The sequence below is a fragment of the Acomys russatus genome, chromosome 1 (assembly GCF_903995435.1).
Source record: "Acomys russatus chromosome 1, mAcoRus1.1, whole genome shotgun sequence".
NCBI classification, from domain to species: domain Eukaryota; kingdom Metazoa; phylum Chordata; class Mammalia; order Rodentia; family Muridae; genus Acomys; species Acomys russatus.
The window spans coordinates 41,890,841-41,906,225 of record NC_067137.1 but is presented as its reverse complement, the minus strand read 5'-3'; the positions used below and the strand labels follow the sequence as shown (position 1 = coordinate 41,906,225).

General features: G+C 45.5%; 1 protein-coding gene across 1 annotated transcript in view; it reads left to right on the top strand.

Annotated features, from left to right (window-relative positions):
* Dcdc2c (doublecortin domain containing 2C) overlaps positions 1 to 15,385 on the top strand; it is a 79,151-nt gene that overhangs the window by 12,263 nt on the left and 51,503 nt on the right. The window contains exons 4-8 of the mRNA XM_051153581.1: positions 2,622 to 2,750; positions 7,998 to 8,135; positions 9,448 to 9,490; positions 10,600 to 10,723; positions 12,244 to 12,344. Of these exons, the coding sequence (XP_051009538.1) occupies positions 2,622 to 2,750; positions 7,998 to 8,135; positions 9,448 to 9,490; positions 10,600 to 10,723; positions 12,244 to 12,344 (535 nt within the window). The remainder of the gene's footprint in view (positions 1 to 2,621; positions 2,751 to 7,997; positions 8,136 to 9,447; positions 9,491 to 10,599; positions 10,724 to 12,243; positions 12,345 to 15,385) is intronic.

Genomic DNA, 15,385 nt, shown 5'->3' with positions numbered 1-15,385 from the left:
CATAGCCCTGACAACCTGAGTTTACCTCCTGGATACTGTAAGGTTCCAGGAAAGAATCGGCTTCTTGGAACTCTCCCCTGATCTCTCCATTGGTTCAATACTCATACGTTCACACACACACACATACACAAATACAAAATAAATTTTAAAAAAGGCTTGGGCCATTGGTTCAGTGAGTGAAGGAGCTTGCTACTGAAGCTGCTGACCTCAATTCAGTCCCCTGTGCTTACATGGCAGAAAGAGAGAATTGACTTCTCCAAGATGCTCTCTGACCTCCACACAGGTTCTGTGACATGTGCAAGCACACACATGTATGCACAGGCACATGTGTATGGGCACAGTAGACATACACACAAACACACTAAGTGCAATCTAAAAATGCTGGAAAAGTATCTGGGCTTCCCAGAAATAATAGTGTTTCTAAGTTTTGCAGACACCATCCTTCTCCGTAGACCATGTCATACTCTTAGGGAACATAACGCACGTGTAAGTCCTGGCTGATGAAGACATCTCTGTAGCTACAGTTCAGGGCCATAGCCCAGCCTCTCAATGACTCTTGAACAAGATGTGTTTCACCTCCTCATCTGAGTGCTGGGAAGTTCCACTAGATGGACCCAAACATCCATCTAAATGCAGCGTCCTTCCACCATGGAAAGAACTGATCTTGTTGGCCTGGAGAGCTTGTATTTGACAGTCTTGAAGAAAACATCTTTCCTATCTTGGTGCATCTAAAATTCTGAATGTAAATCACTCTCCATCACATCTTGTCATTATCAACTTAAAACATCTATCTAGACCTAAAAACAGCCTAACCCCTAAACAGCTAAGCTTCATTGTAAAACTAAGCTATCTGGTCTTCAACTCCATCAGAGACTTGAGAAGAAATAAACTTGATTACCTGAGTATGCTGGGAGTGTAGGTTAGTAGCTTTCCAAATGAGAGGATGACAGAGACAGTTTTCTACCTGAATTGGTCACCCAAAACTCTCTATAATGTTGGAGCATCTTTTTCAGCCTTCTGGCCTAATATATCTGACAGACATATTTGTGAGGCAGGAACTCTTGAGGACTTGCTTACCCTGTCTTGACAGAATTTGGCCGTTGACTCTGCCTGCATCCAAGCTTGCTGAATTTTTAGGCAGAATTCTCAGTACGTTTTCCCCAGTGGCTTGTTTGCCACATTTGAAGCCATCTCCATAATGAGGTTCTTTGATGGCCGGAGAGATGGCTCAGAGGATAAGAGCACTGGTGTTCTTCCAAAGGTCTTGAGTTCAATTCCCAGCAACTACATGGTGGCTCACAACCATCTATAATGAGATCTGGAGCCCTCTTCTGGCTGCAGGCACACAGGCAGGCAGAATATTGTATAAACTGAAGAAGCTAAAGGCTGCTGCTGGCTGGCTGCAAGCCTCTCTTGCTACAGAGCTTTAGTGGAAGAAGCAGATTCTGCCTGTTGGGACAACATTTAACAAATGTTTATGTCCCCTCCGAGAAAAAAAAAGATGCATTTATCATAGTCTAAGTCATTCATGTGCAAGGAAAACAACCCCCTCAACAAACAAACAAACAAAAATCAACAACAGCAAATGACATAAAGAAGCTTCCAGAAGCTTCCAAGTCTGAGTTGTAAAGTCGAGCCCACACACTGTTAAAGCATAGGCTAAAATAAATAAGCCTTGTATGTTACACTTTTTTTTTTTTTGAGACAGGTTCTATGTAGTCTAGGCTGGCCTACAACTTAGAATCTTCCTGCCTCAGTTTCCCATGTGCAGGGATTATAAGCACTACACATGGTCTATTTTACTGCAAATTATGAGACTTTGAAGCTCTTTCTAAGGAGTGGTGATTCCCGATCACAGCAGATAAAATGGGAGCTTTGAAGAGCTTCTGAGTACCCCTCCTGACAGCAACAATGAACTGAGCCCCCTGGGGTCTTATTGCTGCCTGAAGATTGGCAGTGAGCACAGATGTTTGCCAACTGTCCAGAGATCATACAGCGTTTCTACTGGGTGTCTGTCTAGGCTGTGTGACAAAGGACATGACTGCATCTCTCAGATGTAATTTCTCTTTTCATTTTTTAGCTGGATATGATTTTTCTAATTTACCCACCATAGGAAACATATTTTTAAGAAGTTTAATTTTGTCCCACCCATTTTGGAAGCCATAACTGTGTGAAAAGAGACTTTCTGAGCTGGACTGAGCTCAGTTGTTAAAGTGTGGCCTCACATGCATGGAGTTTTGGGCTCCATCCCTAGCAATTCGTAAGCTAGAAGCAGTGACATATGCCTGTAATATCAGCACCTGGGAGGTGGAGACAGGAGCATCGGAAGTGCAAGGTCATTCTCAGCTGCATAGCGAGCTTGAGGCCAGCCTGGGCTATATGAGACCCTGTCACAATGCCATGCAATGCAATGCCACGCCATGCAATACAATGCATTACTTTCCTAAAACAATTGTTATGTCAGCAGACTTGAAGACTTTTCTGGAGACTTGGTGTATTGTTAAGGATTAATCAGTGTATCAGGATGTTTTTTCATTTCCATTAATACATTAAAAAATTTTTTGCAGGGTTCCTCCTCAACTTTAAGGCAGTAATGATGTCTTTTCTTCTTATCTCTACAGTGTTTTCACAAATGGAAGATTATTTATACCACCTATAAAAATTATTATACCCAAGTTCAGTCTGTCAGATTGGAATAGCGTGCTGGCCATGATAGGAGAAAAAGTCTTCCCTCTAGGAGGCGTTCGAAAGTAAGTCATTCTTGTGGGGGCGTGTGTCAGGGGTCGGAGGGCAGAGTTGGGTGTTCTACCTTCATTTTAAGCTAGTCTCAGTAACCAATCTATTAAACAAACGCTGGGCTGTGCTGAAGGCCCAGCATTACAAGCAAGGGCCCCAGGGAGATAGCTCAACGGGTAAAGTGTTTGCCATATATGCTTGGTGATCTGCGTTTGCTCCTTGGAACCCCTGTGAGGGTGGAAGGAGAGAACTGAGCCCACAAAATTGTCCTCTGACCTCACATTTGCACCGTAGCACACACACACAATGCACCCCTCATTATACACACAACAACAATACATTTTGCTTCCCAGAACCCCTACTTGGGTGGGCAGCAGCTGGAGGAGGTGCTATAGTAGGCGATGGCTTGTAGAAGTTGAGGGACTACGTGGGGAATCAGTATTTGAGGCAAGACACAGCAAGCAAGTGAGGAAGCTTTGCCTATTCGGGGCAGAAGTGTTCAAAGGAGTCAGCTCAGCACCACAGGCTGCAGCCAGGGCTTTATGATCAAATCTGTCTTCTACCATCTGTGACTTCATGACCATAGGAACGCCTGCTTTTTGATACCTTCTTTCTCATCGGGAAAGTGGAAAGCGGTGATATTAGTGAAGCTTAAAAATTTGCATACGTGCTCAGTGCTTCATCCACTATGGTATGTGGTATGTGATAACAGAGGAACAGTTGTGGTGGTTGGTAAAGCCTGGATAGGCATGGTGCCTGGGGGAAGGACCTCACCTGTCAGTGTAGGAGGTGTGTGGTCTTGGCTGCTCATGCTTGGGTTTTGGGGCTGGGATCTAGGCATCTGGAGTGATGATGTTTGAGGGATTTCTCAGTGTCGCTATCTGGTTTCTGCTTTTGTTGGTGGGTGTTCCATTCTTTGGTGTTGTCCATTCTGGATTCTAGCCAAGTATGGTGGCTGTAGGGATCCTGGGGATCCCAGATCCCAGGCAAATGTGGTGGGTGTGAGGTGCTGGTAGAGAGTTGTTGGGTAGGTTGGGGCAGGAGAGTCATAAAGGAATGCAGGTGGGCTAAAAAAGGAAAGGCTGAGAGGAAGGTAGGGGAAGAAGGCCCTGGGTTGGAGGTGGGAATAGTGACTCCTACAGGAGGTAAGCTGCAGCAGGACTAAGGGTAAGTCTAGGGATGCTGGAATTGAGGACAGGAATGAGGATGAACGTCCCCTACCTGAGTTTCAGGCTAGTGTGGCGGCTGTGTGTTCCCTGCTAGAAAGACATTCTACAGGTTGGTGGAATCACAAAGGACTGGAGCTGGGTGGGAGGACAGGCTGAAGGCAGCCACAGGAAAGAGCCAGGTGGTGGTGGTGGTGGTGGGGGCTGGGTCATTACCAAGAGTCTGAGTCCCTAGGGGATTGATTGAACTACACCTTTATTTGGGGAGAGCAGTTGAATTGGCTGTTTCCTGTAAAGCAAAAGATTCGAAACAATTAGAGATATATCATATTCTCTCTGTGTGTGAACTTGTGTGTGTGTGTAGGCCAGAGGTTTACCTCAGCTGTTATTCTTGTGAGCCATTGCCTTGTTTTCTGAGACAGGATCTTTCACTAGGGGAGCTGCTAAGTGAGCAGGGCTGGCTGACCATCAAGCCTTGGGGATCCTCCCTCCTGTCTCTAATTCTCCACTGAGGGAATTACAACTATGTATTCATCATGCCTGGCTTTCTCAGGTGGCTCTGAGCACTGATCTCAGGTCCTTATGTTTGCAAGGCAGGCACTATACCAACTGAGCCATCTCCCTAGGCCCTACATCCCCCAATTAGTAAGCTTCATTAACAGTAACATCTACAGAATGCGTTCCCTGCTGAGCCTAGTGTTAAGCTGGTATTTTGTGATGGAAGGTCCCTTATTTAGTTTTACTGTTTCACTTGTTCATGTACTTATGTTTGTGAAATTCTTTTCTTTTGTATTTAAAAAAATTTATTATAGTATATTCCGGTTACATCCTGATTGTTTTCCCCTCGCTTGTATCTTCCTGTTCCCAGTTCCCATCCTCCCTCTCTCTTCTGCCCTAGTACCCTCCCCTGGGCCTCTGACAGAAGGGGACCTCCTCCCCCACCATATGGCTACAGGATTTCAGGTCTCACTTGGATAGCTTGCTTCTCTTTCCTCTGTTTGCCACCGGTCTCCTCACCAAGGGGAAGTGATGAAATCAGTGGGGTGGGGGCTGGGCACCAAAGTTCATGTCAGAGGCTGCCTCCCCCCCCCCCCCCCCCCCCCCCCCCCGCTCTCCCCACAACCATGAAGAATGAGCTGTCCGTTAGCTAGATCTGAACAGGGGAGCTAGGTTCATTGCATGATTGTCCTTGGTTGGTGCAACAGTTTGGGCGGGCTCTTCTGGGTCCAGATCTGGCAACTTTGATGGTCTTCTTTGTAATTCTTACTACAGTAGCAGTTGAACTGCTCTCTGCACTGTCTGTACCCTGGGCAGGACCCGTCCTCAGTGTCATGTGGAGGGTCCAGAGGTGAGCATTTTTTGCTCTCTCTTGAGAATCTCTGGATTCCTTCAAGCTCAGACTTCTCTCTTTAATTGTGAAATGTAGTCACTATTTTATTCATACATTTCCCCTTTTCCTGTCTTATTTTAACTGAGTTTTTAGGTTCTTTTTATCTGGATATTAGCACATCTTCTCACCGCATGCCTTAACTTTTCTTTTAAAAAATATTTTATTAATTTATTCATATTACATCTCAATTGTTATCCCATCCCTTGTATCCTCCTTTTCCTTCCTTCCTCCTGCTTTCCCCCTACTCCCCTCCCCTATGACTGTGACTGAGGGGGACCTCCTCCTCCCCCTGTATATCCTCATAGGGTATCAAGTCTCTTCTTGGTAGCCAGATATCCTTCCTCTGAGTGGCACCAGGTCTCCTCATCAAGGGGACGTGGTCAAATCTGGGGCACCTGTGGGGTTCCTGTGAAAGTCAGTTCCCACTTTCCACTCAACTGTGGAGAAGCCTTAGCTTTTCTTATATATCATATTTATTTCTTCATTTTTCATGAAGAGAATTCTTGAGTCTTCCGCAAAGAGAGGTATCCCTGTATCTGCTCTATCACCCACTTTGTAATTCTGTTTTTACTATTCTGGTTTCAAATCTGTATTTCTCCTCTTTTTCCTTTTTCCATTTATTTCCTGCTGTCACCCTCTCCCCATCACATTGGCGACACTTCTGGCCCAGGTGGGAGATCCCCTTTGGCACCCTGCTGTCTGCCCCACAAGACTGATGATGGCTTTGGGTGAGCCCTCTTTTCAGGTCTCGGCAGTGAAGATAACTACCATACAGCTGTGTTTCTCTGTTCTTAGCCTTTACAATACCACCTCTGCCAGTGGCTCATGGCCTTCCTCCAGGGCTTGCTCCAATTTTCCTGGGCTTGCCATTCCTTAATCAAACCTCTTCCTTACTGTGGCTGTCAGGCTGTGGTGCCTCTTCTGGGCCTTTTTAGGTCAAGGATGTTTCATTGTGCCTTCTTACCTAAATGCCTGCAGTAGTGTTCTCTCAGCCCTCACCTGCAGAGGGCTCTTCCTTGTCTTATCTCCTATATACTTGCTCCAGCAATATCTGAATGAACTCCAGGTGTCTCAGGGCTATGGCCTAATGAGAACAGAGTCCCATCTCACAGAAGCCTCTGCTGTGTCAGAGTACTTGCTCTGTCCCTGTGGCTCTCCTGCATCTCCGGTCTGCCACACGCTACTGTGTTTCTTCTAGAGCTGAGCCAAGGCAGCAGCTCACAGGGGAGGCCCCAGAAATATCACCAAGCATCTTGCGCTTGTTAGAAATCAAACGCCCAGGCCTTGAACCAGAGTCAGTCTGTGCTTCAGCTGGCCTTCAAGGGATCAAATCCACACAGGGGGTTGGGGAAAGGCTAGTTGTGTGGATTCTGTCTGCTCCTGGTGTCTGACATCTACCCTCTTTTCCCTCCTCTGGACTTGTGCATCCAATATACCCTAACCCTGCAGCATGAGCTGATGGAGGAGACCCTTTCTCTCTGTCTATTTTATCTACAACAGCCAGACTGCTCCCTACTCCATGGAAGTCTTCAGTCCTTTGTCTGAGATAATAATGGAATCCCCTCCTGGAATGCAAGCTCTTTGTAAACCGCCCGTCAGCTCCATGCTTGTGTTTCCTGTCAGCGTTTTGCCCTCAGTGACAGGCCGACCTCGGGGGTTTGGGCTTTTGTATAGGTCTCTCTGGCCACTCCAGAAGGCTTTGCCCATTGCTACATGATGGGTAACCTGTTACCACTCATAAGACAAATGCTTTCTTTTGCTTTGTGAAGCCCGTGGTTGAATTAGATCTTCCTCCTCTCGAAACCTGTGCGTGTCAGCTCTCTATTGCTATAACAAAATGCCTGAGATAATCACCTTGTTATGGGGAAAGGTTTGCTTCTGCTCATGGTCTCATTGGTTTCATTCTGCAGTTGTTTGGCCCATTGCTTTTGAGACTGTGGTGAGGCGCCACATCATGGCAGAATTACATGGCTGAGGAAAGTGTTGACTACGTGAAGCAGCAGAGAAGGGGCTGGGGTCCTAATATCTTCAAGGGCTAGATTCCATTAGCCAAAGTTTTTGACACCAGCTCTGCTTCTTAAAGGTCACATCACCTCCCAGTCATGCTATGGGTGGGGAACCATGTCAGCTATACTCAGACTTTCAGAGACAGCAGACTGTATTTCTCTTCGTACATTGCTATGATCCTTGACTTTGAGGAACAGTCATCTCCATTCCTGTGGTACCTCCTAATTGTCTTATGTGTAACAGACTGACAATTGAATGAATGGAATCTTTTCTTAAATTAACCAGACAGTGAGTACTTGCCAAAGAGTACTGAATGAAGTCATTGGGTCATTATGAAAAGGCCCATTATTTGCTAACAAATGCTGATTTCTTTTCCAAAGTATTGTTACAACAATGTAAGCCAATTTGTATTAATTTTAGCTGCTACTAGTTAAAATTAATTGCACCAACCAAGAGCTGATCATGTTCTTGAGATCCTCTGACAACTTGTGCATAATGAAAAATAGACTTTAATTAAAAAGCTCTGAGCAGAAAGTGTATAGTTCAGGCGGAGCAGCTTCCACAGGCTCTGCATGCTTGCCGGGAGCGTAGTTTCTCAAGTTTTTGACATATTGGTCATTATTGCAGGTGAAGAAATGTCACACATCCTGTGCTTCCATTTCCAAACTCCCACCCCATTCCCTCTCCTGTGTCCACAGGTTGTTTACGATGGATGGACATCTTTTGAACAACTCAAAGGATTTGCAAGACAATTATTTTTATGTTGCTGCCGGATTGGAGACTTTCAAATCCATTCCTTACTGGAAGTCCCCACGGGTCCCCAGTGAGATCCAGCAGTGAGTACAACTTGTATCTTTCCTTTAAATTAGAAAAATCTGTCTGTTCATCCATCCATCCATCCATCCATCCATCCATCCATCCATCCATCCCTCCTCCATCACCCCTCTCATCCATCCATCTATCTATCTATCCATCTATCCATCTATCCATCTCTACCTACCTATTCATTTATTTATCTATCTAAGGGATGCATGCCATGTCATCCATCAGGAGACCAGAGGATAACTTGTGGGAATTGGCTCTCTCCTTCCACACTGTGGGCCCTGGGGATCTAACTCAGGTTGTCAGGCTCAGTGTCACGTGCCTTTACCCACTGAGCCATCTCTCTGACTTCTGTGCCTGTCCATTTTGAGTGTTGCTGACATTTGCCTTTTTTCTTAGGTCCTTTCCAAAATATGTTGAATTCAGATATTGATTACTTTTCAGTAATAAAACTTGATGTGATATCTATCTATTTATCTGTCTATCTGTCTATCTATCTATCTATCTATGTATCTATAATGTATCTATCATCTATCCATCTATCATCTATCTACCTATTACCTCTAATAATGTATGTATGTATGTATGTATGTATGTATGTATGTATCACTTATTTATCACCTATCTACCTATCTACATGTACACATTCTATATGCTTACATATGTGTATGTAAAATAATTTAACACATATATGCATATATGTATAATTTGAACCTTGTATTTTTAAAATCAGGCATGGAATGATGGGCTGCACAGTGCCTGAGTGCCCCTCTGACAATGGTGTTGGAGAGGCATGTCCAGAGTGTATGGCGGCTGCTGGTACAGGCCCAAGTCCCCATGAGTTAGGAATGAGTATGGAAATGTGCAAAATGGCCTCTCAGACCAGGGTTCTGGGCCTGTTGGTCGGGGACAGGCAGGTTTAAATGAGATTGGAATCTTAGTTCTGCCACTGCTCAGCTGTGAGGTGAGGGGTACACCTGCATCTCTCAGGTCTTGCTTTCTTGCAGAGCAGCCAGCGTGTTCTTGCTTCTCTGGGCGATGGTGAGAGCTGCACAAACAAGTGAGAGCTATGTGAAAACCCGTGCTTTGGAAAACACCAAAACCATTACATGTCAGGCTCTCTCTGACATCTTACAAAACCCTGGGATCATGCCACCAGATGTCTTGGCCTTTTCTCTTGAGCCAGGAGATGGCTGCGGTCATCAGCTGGGTCTTCTGCAGAGAGCAGGTCCCCTTTCTAGATCAAGGATGCTCCTGTAGTTTATCAAGCCAAGGTGGGTCCAGGCTGATTTTGAATGTATTAACTGCTTGTCTTTTGCCTTTCAGGCGGTTTGGGGGCAATGATAAGTACACACAAACAAAGAAAAAAGTAAGTTGTGAAAGAAGAGTGGCTACTGTTATTGATTCTGTTGTCTCCTGGTTTTCTCAGGGCCCTGGGTGGCCAATAGCTTTACAGGCACAGGGAAGAGCCAGGGCACCTGTGAGAGAGGGAGGAGGAGGATAGAGGTTTTTTTTTTTTGTTTTCTGTTTTTTGTTTTTTTGAGCTCAGATCTCACAACAGGGAGGCATGCAGAAATGCCTGCCACATGGCGTCTGAGACCTCAGGCACTCAGAGCAGCACACTGGGGATTGTTCATGGATCATCTTTTATATTTGGCAATTGCCTTTTAAAATGTATTTATATTACAAAGCAGAGACTCTTGGGCACTCAGTGAGCATTCCACAAGCACAGTATAGAGTGATGGGCACACGTACTGTCAGTGTTGAATGCTGTACACTGTAGTGTGCTGAAATGCTGCTACTAAAACCAGTTCTGCTGAGATCCCGATTGCTGTACAACAGATCTCTCTGGCTTATTTCAACACCCTTTAAAACCAACAGGGACATTTTATTTGGTCCCTTATGTGAGGTGAACATTTAGACATTTGGTTGAATTTGCCTCCAAATACTTGAATTAAGATGAAAAAGAAAAAGTAAAAAACGAGAAGAGATTATTTGCAGCATGAAGACAGTTAGCGGGCAAGGTTGAAGGGACATTAAGAACCTTTGGTTTTGTGATGACAACATACTTTCTTGTTATTGTCTACAGATAGTATAAAAATTGTAAAAATCTAAAATCCAGGTTCCTCTTAATTCTCTGTGCTGTGACATGGTTGATTTTTGAGCCTTGTTCTGTGCATAGAGTGTCTGCTGGGGCAGATTTGGGGTGCCCAAGCAGAAGCTTTCGGTAGGCTTCAAAGCATGTCCTCAAAGGACCTGAGGAGTCTCCTTTGTGCCATCCATGGTGCAGTGCCCAATGCCACCTGAAGCTGGGAAGCCTAATGAGCTCTCCAGCAATGATGTGGGAAGGAAGCAGGAGAGTGTGAGGCTCAGCAAGGCTTCTTGGGCTCCTGGGTTTCTTGTCTTTGTCCACCCCAAGGACCGAGGACCCAATATGACCTCTATTCTTGACACCTTGTCTTCTTAATCTGATATTAGGTGGAGCCCAAAGGAAAAGAACCTCTTAAAAATGACAGTGTACCACCTAAAAGTCAGGATTCTGTTTATTATGCCAAAGAGAAAAAGGACATGGCCACGGGAACTTTAGTTCAAAGTGGTGCAGGTAATGGGATGTTTCATCTTCTGCAGGCTACAAAAATGTGCTCTCTCTCTGTATGAGTGCATATTGGTATGTATGGTATGTAGTATATATGTGTATATGTATGGCATATGTGGTGTACATGTGTGTACAGTGTGCCTTGTGTATGTGTGTATATTTAGTGGGTGTGGTATATGTGTATATATGGGATATGGGGCATATGTATTGCTGTATATGTATGTCATGTTAGGTGTACATATAGTGTGAATGTATACGGTGTGGGTGGTTTATGTGACTATATAGTGTATATATGTAGGGGTACGTGGTGCACATGTGTGTATAGTGTGTATTTATATTGTGTATGTGGTATGTGTGTGTATGTATAGTATAGGTAGTGTATGTGTGTATATTGTGTCTATATGCCTGGTGTGTATGGTGTATGTGTGTGTCTATGTTTGTGTATAGTGCATATATGTAGGGGTATGTGGTGCACATGTGTGTATAGTGTGTGTATGTATGCTGTATGTGGTATGTGTGTATGTATGATGTGCATGGTGTACGTGTGTATGTTTAATGTGTATGGTATGTTGTGTATATGTATGAGGTATGTGATACACACACACATATCATGCATATGTAGGGGGTGCAGTGTATGTATGTGTGTGTGTGTGTAAGGAGTATGTGTCGTGTATGTGTATATGTATGGTGTATGTTGTACATGTGTGTATATGTGATATGTACTTCTGTCAAAGCTTATTCTACAATGTCTGCTCTTAGAATTACTTGTTATCAAGCACTCAGCTTGTAGAATAGCAGTAGGCTGCTGACAAGAGCAGCAACATTCCAAAGCAGAGGGCAACACGATTTTAAGCAGGAAGACTTAAAATGTCATACTTAAAGAAAGTAAGTTCCACATTTATATGGAGGACTGTAGATATTCTTGCTTTATCAAATGAGCCCATCTTTTGAGGGAACTTTAAACAAGACGCCATTGCCACTCCGACAGACACGGGGAGGCCTTTCATAGCGTCTGGTTTTAGTGCAGCTAGGAAGCAGGTGGGAGAAGTCCCTCCCACACTGCTCTGTAGACAGGGAACAGGTGGGAGAAGTTCCTCCCACACTGCTCTGTAGACAGGAAGCAGGTGGGAGATGTCCCGCCCACACTGTGCTGTAGACAGGAAGCAGGTAGAAGTCCCTCCCACACCGCTGTGTAAACAGGAAGCAGATGATAGATCAAGCTCTGGACATAGGGATCAAGGTTTCAAGGGTCCAGGACCTTCATGGGGAAGGAGATGAGACAGCCACTGCAAAAAATCGGGACTTGCTGAGCTGAGGCCTCTACCGAAGCAAAGACACAGAGAGGAGAGAAAGAAGAGAGAGCATTTATGCAGGGGGATGTGGAGTTGGGGACCCCATCTGGGCTTCTGTCTGATGGTATAGGAAGCTCAGGAGCTGCTGAGTTAAAACTTTGATTTGGATTAGAAAATGTAAATTGGGGATCGGTTTCTCTGCTGATTTGAAAGGATTGTGTTTCTTTCCTTTAGAAGGTGACATATATAAAGCACAGAGTCCCGCTAAGGAGGTCCAAGAAGCGCTGGAAGTCAGGGAGGACCCAGAGGTGAAGGTGGAGATGCCAGTTGATCAGGTGAGTTGGTACCATCTGGACTCAGCTGTGTCAGCCCCGACTTCTCCTATCCCTGTGTTTAGCCTCACCTCCTAATTCTCCCTGGCCTCTAGAAGGTTCTGTGCATGACCAGTCAGCTACATACCCATCCTCAGAGTCCCCGTGTCAGACATCGTTGGTCTATTCTTTCCTCCTCAATCACTTGTGTTGGAAGGCCGTTTGGCCATCTGTCACCTGTGTGGTTACTGTCTGTATCCCTGTCTGAGTTGTGAATGCCATAGAATAGGGGAGCAATTTGCTTTGCTTTTGACACTCCAGTGCCTAGTAGGGCTTGTGGCCTGCACACCATCCTTCCGCTTCATTTGTGGGATAATGGAATGGAGGGTAAGAACAGTGTGGTAGAGCCTCCGTGTGCTTACCCACAGAGGGAGGTGACTCATGAGGGTGGCCGAGGAAGGGGTGCACCTTGGGTACCAGGTCTAGTGCCCTAGTGTGGTACCACTTAGTTACTGTTTCCTCTGCAGGAGGAGTGATGGGTAGCATCTCAAGATAGTCTCAAAAGAGCAGGGAAGCAGGATGGTGACACTGGGGCCTCTAAGCTGGCAACTGGGCAGAAGGGATGCCAGTATGAAAGGGGGGGGGCAGGTGAGTGCTGCAGGTGTGGACTTCAGGGAGCAGGCAGGTGCAGGGGAAGGAGGGGCAGGGAAAGGCTTGTGCTGGGGAGCTCTGGTTCCACCTGCTCCATAAGAACCCCGATTCATTTGGGCTCCCCTCATCCTCCTGTGAAAGATTGCTCTAGATAACCCAAAATTGCCCAACTTCATCATAACCGTCCACTATAACCAGTGAATGCCACCTCCAGTCGTTGGCTTTGGGGAGAAAAGTTATAATCTAGGAAAGGTGGGCATTAACATTTGAGTCCCATTTACACCCCTCTGAGCAAGATAGGTATAGTTGCTCTTGGAATCAAGAGCACCACACCGGGCAACCACTGAGTTCCACGCCCCCACTCCCCTTTTGGTAACCCAGCACTTTGAACTTACTTTTGGCTCCTGCAATGCCTTTCCTAGAGCATGTTTTTTAGTGTAGCCCAGCCATTTGCGAACTTCCCACTTGCTCTGGCATTTGAGGTCCTTTCCCGTGTATCCGGCCGCAGTTTCCAAGTCACCAGTGCTGTTATGTTTTTGACATGACATGACAAAAACGAACAGATTTTCTCTCTCTCTCTCTCTTTTTTCTTTTATTGAATAAAGTCTTATTTTTACAACTGTACAGTCACTGTTTATGCACCTTCCAGGGCTTCTCTGCCTTTTGTGTTCTTGGTGTAAATTATTTGAGCTCTGTGCTTTGAAATCAGTTTTTTCAAATTAATTAATTTATTCTCGTTACAACTTAGTTGTTCTCCCATCACTTGTATCCTCCCATTCCTCCCTCCCTCCCACTCCCACCCTATTGCCCTGCCCTAGGTCCACGATTGAGGGAGTTCTCCCTCCCCACTTTATGGTTGAAACCAGTTTTATAAGTGCTTCCCTAGGCAGCTCCTGAAGGGCTGTCCAGGCCTGGGAACCCCACATCTTTAGTCTTTTCAGAGACTGCAGCTGGGGTGATAAACTTAGAGCGGAGAACTTCCACACAGGGTGAAGTGGCTGAGCTTGCCCTCAGCTTTGCCTTTGAGCTTCTCTTTGGCCTTGCCTCTAGACTGATTTATTGGGTCACTGTTTTCTTGTCAGCTTTGCGCAGCAGAATGTAGCTCAGATAGCAGTGGCGGTGGCTACTGCAATTTTTACTAAGAGATATTGGACAAAAAGATACTTTTTTGAAAAGTGTAACAATTTAAACATTTTTGCACGTTTTAGAGTCCTCTTGTAACAAGAAAGTTGTTTCTCTGTATGCTTACTTTTATTCGATGTTGGTCCTTCTTATTGGCAATTATTTTGTGTGCTCTATGTTATAAACCGAACATTTCCAGCATGAATTTTACTGTGTATATGCTTTTAATTTCTTTTTGATACATGGTCTCACTGTGTAGCCCTGGCTAGCCTGGAATTAGTTGCGTAGACCAGATGGATGTGAACTCACAGAGATCCTTCCACCTCTGCCTTCTAAGTGCTGGATTAAAGGCTTGTTCTGCCATGCCTGGCCAACCTCATGGTAGTTTGTGTACAGTGGATGTGTGTGCACTTCAGTTAACTGTGCATTTGACATCTGTTGTGTTTGACGTTGTGGTGAGGATTTTCTGACTGTAGTCTAGTGTGGTATCAGAGGAAGGAGAGGGTCAGGTGGTGACTCAGGGTTTCCTCTGGGATGAGCTGCTTTGGAGGAAGAAGAGTCAGGCAGGTGAGGGAGGTGGCCAGGGAGAGTGCAGCATCAGGCCATGCTAAGTAGAGATGCTCAGAAACAGCACTGTCTATTGATTCCTCTCCCTTCTGGGAAGGGATTGGGGGTGCAGTGAACCCATACTTTCTAGTGTCAGGTAACCATGTGACTGCTGGCTTTGTAGCAGTGAGGGTGTGTGGTGTAGAGACCTCCTAAGGATGAGCTGGGCAGCTGACCATCATCTTCCCTTACCTGAGTCACATGGGGAATCGAAGGAAGAGGCCTGGGACCAGGGGCTATTGTCCAGGTGGAGTGTTGGAGAGAGCAGGTGTGGGAAGCAGGTTACCTGCAGAGTATACAGTTTAAGTTGCTTCTCATACTTCTGCCACACTGATGAGCATTTCCCTAGTGCTTATGAAACCCAGCTGGTGTGATGTGCACGCGAAACCCTGTGTGATGTGCTCAGTAGGCAGAGAAGCACTCAGGCCACATAGACAGTCTCCCTCCACCCTGGCCTCTGATCGGATCTTTGAAAAGACTGAGATTTGGATGGCTAAAGGGCGTGGGCGCCTCTTGACCTGCTAGCGAGCCGTATTCTGCCTGAACTGTCTGTGGGTGCATGCTTGTGTATGTGTGTGTGTATTCATGTGAGTGTGGATGAGTGTGCGTGTGAGATAATGAAAACATCTTGGTCCCCAGGGTCACTGAATTATTGCCTTTTATTTGTCCCAGAATCTAGAAACTTC